General features: G+C 57.4%; 1 protein-coding gene across 1 annotated transcript in view; it reads right to left on the minus strand.

The window, feature by feature from the left end:
- Nucleotides 1-412: 412 nt before the first annotated feature.
- GRID2IP (Grid2 interacting protein) overlaps nt 413-6,686 on the minus strand; it is a 37,668-nt gene continuing 31,394 nt past the window's right edge. The window contains exons 19-24 of the mRNA XM_057371256.1: nt 6,231-6,386; nt 5,642-5,728; nt 5,052-5,181; nt 3,271-3,389; nt 2,743-2,907; nt 413-2,284 (exon numbers count right to left, since the gene is read on the minus strand). Of these exons, the coding sequence (XP_057227239.1) occupies nt 2,213-2,284; nt 2,743-2,907; nt 3,271-3,389; nt 5,052-5,181; nt 5,642-5,728; nt 6,231-6,386 (729 nt within the window). The 3' untranslated portion in view covers nt 413-2,212. The remainder of the gene's footprint in view (nt 2,285-2,742; nt 2,908-3,270; nt 3,390-5,051; nt 5,182-5,641; nt 5,729-6,230; nt 6,387-6,686) is intronic.

Here is a 6,686-nt window from a genome sequence, read left to right on the forward strand (position 1 = left end):
CAGGGCTGGATCAGGCTGCTGGGAACCCGCTGAACCACAGCACCTGACAGGGAACAGCTCTCTATCTGCTCCGAGTGCCACGGAGATCAACTGCCCTGCCCCRGGACATAAACTCAGCCTCAGCCAAGAATTCTTTTTCAGAGGGAAACAATTCACTGGCTCAAACGCTGACTAAATGTTTTCTTCTGAAGGCTGGAGTTAAAAATCTATACTATTTTAAGAATTTGCTGCTTGTTTTGATCCCTCCAGCCTGSATGCTGCAGTGCAGGAAGGTCCTTCAGGCAGTGATTCCATACGAGCCCCAGCCCAGCCAGGTGAGACCCTGCAGGTGTCAAGGCCAATATTAACAAGTGCAGAAGTGCCAGATGCAGAATTCCTCAGAATTCTGGACAGAAGACARAGATCTGTGCAGTCAGGAGGCAGAAGGCAGTAGCTTTATTTCAGGAATAGCACATAGGCATTGGGTAGAGACTGAACCATGAATATACATCGTCCTGTTATCAAATCATGTCACCAGAAGTTCTGGTTCTTTGAAAATATTCACATAAAAATACCAAAGGGATTGCAGTTCTAACTATTTCAGAAAGTTACAACATGTAGCAAAATCTATGTACAGCATCTTCTCTCAGGACAGTTTCAAAAGAACCTCCGGTGGTTTAAATATTGATTAAGTTTAAAAAAAAAGAAAAAAAAAATCAACGGAACGCAATGTGCAACATCCAAAAGGGAAGGAGGAGCAGAGGGAGCGTGGTCCTGTCCTGGACCTCAGGAAACACAAGGCTACCCACTACCTGGCACTTAAAGCTGTATAAACGGAGAACACTTGTGAAAATATACTTCACTTTCTACAGCAGGGTTTAAAAAAAATACCAAAACCCAGAGATTCGAGGGTCGTAAGGTCTCCCATAAATAATGCACCGGTCGGTGAGTGTGTCCTTGAGCAGGACGAGCCCTTGCTCTGGCAATGGCTGCAGGGGTGACCTACGCTGCGTGTGCTGGGCAGGGGGACAGGGCCGGCTCTGGAGGGCGGCGGGAGCGTTTTGCACGGAGGAAATGCTCAGAGTCACGCACTGGGGCTGCTGCCGGGAGCTGGGGACACAGGACACTGGCCACAGAGTGCCATTCCTCTGTTCCAGGGACAGCACGGGGATCCCGGCAGTTGGGGACAGCCAGGCAYGGGCAGAGAGGGAGCTGCACGCTGGGACATGGCTGTGCACACTGCTGGAGCTCCCGGGGATATTCACCATGAAAACCAGTCTGACAGTAAAGAACTGTCAGGATTGCAGGGGATGAGCTTCCCGCTGTCTCTGCGGGGCTGCAGAGGGATCCTGCTCGTTTTTAGGCTTTCTGTGCTTTCCAAGGAGGCATCAGAATGCTCAGGGCTTCTGTCTGCTGGCGAGTTGCAATAACCTCGTGCTGATGCTGTTACGCTCTTGGGAAGGTTTCAAGATCYGTCAGCCTCTGGCAGAGCTTTAAGCGAAGCTGACGGCCAGGAAGGACCCGTGAGCCGGGCAGGATCCGTCCTTGGGACCACATGGATGTGCCAGGAGGGTTCTGCAAGGCCCCGTTGCTTTCCATGGCCACTGCCAATGGAAGGGGATTAAAGCTCCCGGGGCACCTCCAGTGATCTCGGCCCCGCTGTGCAGCCTGTGCAGGTGCAGCTGCAGCCCCACGGGCTCTGCCCAGGGCAGAAGGGCTCTGACAGGGACTGCAGAGGGCTCAGCTCCTCGAGGAGCAAGCGCTGCTGCTCATCCCCTCGTGCTCCCTTCCCTGCTGAGTGCTCTGCCTTCCCAGGGGTTCTGGCTGGGCTCTCACCCCGGCCCCTGGGCTGGTGGAGTGAGTGGTGTCTGCCCCCAAGCTCAGGTAGTGGCCATGGGGATGTGGGGAGGGTCTCCAGTGCCAATGACAGGTGTTTGGGATACAGGACAGCAGGGTTTTACAAGGTGGGTGCCAAACCTTGGCTCAGTGACCCGCTGGAAGTGCCGGGGGCTGCAGAAGCTGTCAGGACCAGTGCAGGGTTTACCTTCGTGTCACCCTCATGTCATCCTGTGTCACCTGCGGTGGCTTCTCAGGGCCCAGCTGCCCCGAGCCCTCTGGCCGTGACTCTGCTGGGCGGTAGCAGGTGGCAGCAGCGTATTTACAACCGGAYTGGACGGGAGCAAATTGCACTTTGTTGGCAATGAGTTGTCGCAGCTCAGGTGGCCGCAGGCTGTCACCAGGCCAGCGGGGAGGTCATCCTGGGGCTGCGCTGGCTCTCGCCCACCTGCACGTCGCTGAGAGCCCGCTGTGGGACAGAAAGARCAGCGCTGAGCGTGGGGCTGCTGTGGCAAGAGGAAGTTCGGGGTACTGGCCACAGATTCCCAGAGAAGCTGTGGCTGCCCCTGGATCCCTGSAAGTGTCCAAGGCCAGGCTGGACAGGGCTTGGAGCAGCCTGGKMCAGTGGGAGGTGTCCCTGCCATGGCAGGGGGTGGATTAGCTGACCTGTGAGATCCCTTCCAACCCAAACCATTCCAGGATTCCATGAACARCCACATTACTCTTCCCTGGGGTTGTGCTTGAGGCCCCCTCAGTGTCCCACCCTGTCCAGCCCATTTTGTGTGTCAGGAACACTGCACTTTAGGCCCTTACTCAGGCACAGGTGCACACAAAACCCCACCCCGCTCCCACCATGCACACACAAATAAAAATCCTCACTGACACTTCACAGGAGGCGCCTGGCTGGCTCTGAAGGGTTCAGCTCACCTCAAACTTGCTCATGAATTCTGCAAAAATGCCAAAGAAGGCTTCAGAAGTTGTCATTTTTGAGTCTTCCCCAAAGAAGGACAACACCTTGCTGAACTCGTCCATGGCTTTGTGCTGCAGGTCGTCCAGGGAGCGCATGGCAGGCTGGGCACTCTCCAGGAAGGACTGGGGGAATTGGCTTAAGGACAAAGCTGTTCCACGGGGCTGATAGGGATCAGAATCCCTTATCAATCTCTTATCAGATGGCCGGGTTCCAGCAGGGAGCTGCTGCACAGGCACGTGCGGAGGTGCAGGGACAGCTCAGGTGCCAAGGACAGAGATGTCCCAGCACGTTCCCTGCCCCGTGACACACAGGCAGCCGAGCTGGGGGGCACCACCAAATCCACCTCTCATCCTGGCTGAGAGAGGGGGGAGCTCCCAGCAGCACTGGGACAGTGCCAGACACAACCTGGAGCCACGGGGCACTGCCAGGGCTCTGCTCGAGGGTGCTGAGGGACACAGGGACATGCCACTCACACAGAAGGATACGGTCATGACGATGGCAAACCTGTCCTCGGCGGTGGCTGGCATGTTGTGACAGGCCATCTGGATGTCACTCACCGTGGTGTGCAGGTCCTTCAGGTCGGCTGTCAGTGTCCTCTGGTTCACTGCGGGACAAGAGCGGGGTCAGCAGGGCTGGGGCTGTTCCTGTGGCACTCAGAGGTGAGGAGAGTGGCCGTGGGTCAGGGGGTCAGTCTGTCTGTCTGTCTGTCTGCACASCTCTGCACCAGTGTCCTGCTGTCCAGGCAGGGTGGACAACCAGACTGGCCTGCTGGGACACCAGCRGGGTGCCAGGAGCTGTTGGTGCTCACACCAAGAGGTGCCAAGAGTGTCAAAAGGAGCCTGGAACATGCCAAGGAAAAGCAGCACACAGGATGGACACACAGGAACCTGGGAGGGGACAGGAGGGACACAGACACCAGGACAAGGGGGACACAATGGCAGGAGTCTGGGCAGCTGGGAGCCTCCAGAGACAGAAGGGTTATTTAGGAGTTAGGCCAGATACAAATTCCAGCTGGGAAAGCTCCAGGTACAGACCTTCCTCAAGTGGAAATTTACAGCTCCAGGCCTGAATTTGCTCCTTTATTTATCCACTGTAGCACTAATTCCCAAGGGAATTGCTCACAAACAGCAGGGGATGGTGTTCAAGGGGAATGCAGCTCGTGCTTTGTAGAGATTCCATTCATCATTTAAAATCACAGAAGCACTGAGGTTGGAAAAGCCCTCAGATCATCCAGTCCAACTGTTCCCCCAGCACTGCCAAAGTCACCATTAACCCATGTGCCCAGGTGCCACATCCACACGGCTCTTAAATCCCTCCAGGGATGGGGASTCCAGCACTGCCCTGAGCAGCTGTTCCAGGGGTTAACAGCCCTTTCTGTGAAGGAATTTTCCCTCAAATCCCACCTGACCCTCCCCTGGCCCAGCCTGAGGCCATTCCCTTTCCTCCTGTCCCTGTTCCCTGGAGCACAGCCCGACCCCCCCGGCTGTCCCCTCCTGTCAGGGAGTTGTGCAGAGCCACAAGGTCCCCCCTGATCCCCCTTTGCTCCAGGCTCAGCCCCGTTCCCAGCTCCCTCAGCCCCTCCTGGAGCTCCAGCCCCTTCCCCAGCTCCATTCCCTTCCCTGGACATGCTCCAGCCCTTCAATGTCCCCCTTGTTGTGAGCTGTCCCCAGAACTGGAGGTGCGTCAGTGGTGCCAGTACAGGGGACAGACACCGCCCTGCTCCTGTGTCACACCTGCCCAGCCTCTTGTGACACCACCAGCACTGCTAGATGGAGAACAGCTCCAGCATCTGTGGCTGGTTTTTATTGCAGCCAAGGGAGCTGCAGGGTCCTCACTCAACGTGACAGAGCTGTGACCGGACTGTGACCCCTCCCCGAGGTGCTGCACCCTCTGTGCCCCCGGAGAGTGTGGCAGCGCAGCGCTGGCACCGGCACTCGTGGATGGAGGGTGGGGCAGACCATCCCCTGGCACTTCCATCCACTTCCTGTGCCTTCTCTGCACGTCCAAGGTACCTGTGACCTTGGCAATCACGTTTTCGAGTCAGAGGGGGACAGAGCTGTATCTAGGCACTGCCAAGTGTGGCAGCGGGGCCGGGTGACCCCTCCCCGTCACAGAGCTCATCCCTTCCCAACTCTCCTTTGCTCGGGACATTCCTCTCTTGTCCTGGCTCCCACCCTGCTCCTGCCAAGGCTGTGCAGCCCACGACTGACCCCAGACTCAAACCCAGAGGCGGYGCAAGGACACACAGCTGCTTCTGACCCTTTACCTTTGGCAGCGAGCGGCACTGTCGGAAGATCCTTGGCAAAGCCCAGGAGCTCTGGGAAGTGTTGGCTGAGGGATTTGGCAAGAATGTGCAGGAAGGTGGATTTCCCATCAACAGTCTTGGTGGTGTTCAGCTGCAGCAAAGCAGAAGCAGTGAGGAGCCCCCGGCACAGGGACTGGGGCTCACACACATTCAGGGTCGGTCACTCCCGGCTCAGTTCGCCCCACGTCCCACGGTTAATGGTTAAACTGGACATTCAGTGTTTACACACCATGTGTGCCCCTATTAGTGGAGGTGCCCCCTCACCCAGGGAAGGGCCGTTCCCCTATTTTCACCCCTCAGGAGTGACACTGCCACCCCCATGGCAYGAGGATCTCCCACCACAGCAGGGCCCTGGCCAGCCCGAGGCAGGAGGGATTCCTCAGCACAACGAGCTTCTGTAGGGTCTCTCTGAAGTCATCCCTGTGGCTCATTGCAGCCCCTCCACAGTCCCTCTCTGGCACCCAGGGGTCCCTTAGGGGGACAGCTCTTCTGGACACAGGGAGCTCCCAGCCTCGCTGTGTCCTGCACGCAGCCAGCCCCGCTCCCCTTACCTCRGTGAGGAAGTTGATTTTAAAGCCCGTTGTTTTGCTGGTCTTGGGCTGCCCATTGTTCAGGTAGTTTCCCATGGCCAGCACAAACTGCAAAGAAGGAACCAGGGAATGAGGGGCTCCTGCACCTCTTCATCCCATCTCCCAGCCYCTGGGATGGGGAATTTCTGTTCACCACCCATCAATGTGCAGCCAGCCAYTGCCCCCCAAGGATTTCAGGAATTATTGGGGAGGTCACTGGCCAGGAGCCACYAAGGAGGTTCATCTCTTSTCTGSAAATGCCTTTGCTCACACRGTGACCTMATTTATCCCACTTGCTTTTTTWAAAGCAAAACCAAATGAATGAACAGCAATTTGGGGCAGCTCATCTCAGGAGGGTCAAAGAGGAGTGCAGGAGAATTTGTTCTCTCTCTGCCAGCCACAGCCCATCCCAGAACACCCAAAAACATCTCTTCAGGGGCATGGGCAGTATGGGGGTACGCAGGGATCAGCCTCGAGTGCTGCCCAAATGTGGGCTGGAGCTGCCTGTGGTGCTCCTGTGCAATGCTGAGGGCCACTGGTGACTGTTGCAAGCAGGAGGGATTGCTCTGACCTCCAGGATCTTTGCCAGCTTCTTGCTGCTCTTCAGCTCTAGAGAGGCCTTGCAGATGCACTCGTAGCTGGCTTTGATCTCCTCAGTCTTCTCCTGCAGCGTGGTCTTGAAGTGCAGACTCCGCAGGCGGATCTTGTACTCGGGCACCGACAGCATCTGGGGCAGGAGGAGGGGAGGGAGGATCAGCAGCCCCGTGAGCCCCAGCCCCGTGAGCCCCAGCCCCGTGAGCCCCAGCCCCGTGAGCCCCAGCCCCGTGAGCCCCAGCCCCTCCTGCACAGGGTTTTCCTGGAGTGCTGCCTGGGTGGCACACGGGGTGCAGGGTCTTCCACACCCACATCCACCAATGACTTTGTCACTGTCACCAAGGAGCAAAAACCCGGCCAGCCACTGTGGGAGATGCCAGGCGCCTCAGGCATCACCCCGAGCATCACCCCCAGTCCCGGGGCCACCAGCTCA

This window comes from Malurus melanocephalus, unplaced genomic scaffold (assembly GCF_030028575.1).
Source record: "Malurus melanocephalus ecotype Western Australia unplaced genomic scaffold, MMel_1.1 scaffold_143, whole genome shotgun sequence".
In the NCBI taxonomy this organism is placed as follows: domain Eukaryota; kingdom Metazoa; phylum Chordata; class Aves; order Passeriformes; family Maluridae; genus Malurus; species Malurus melanocephalus.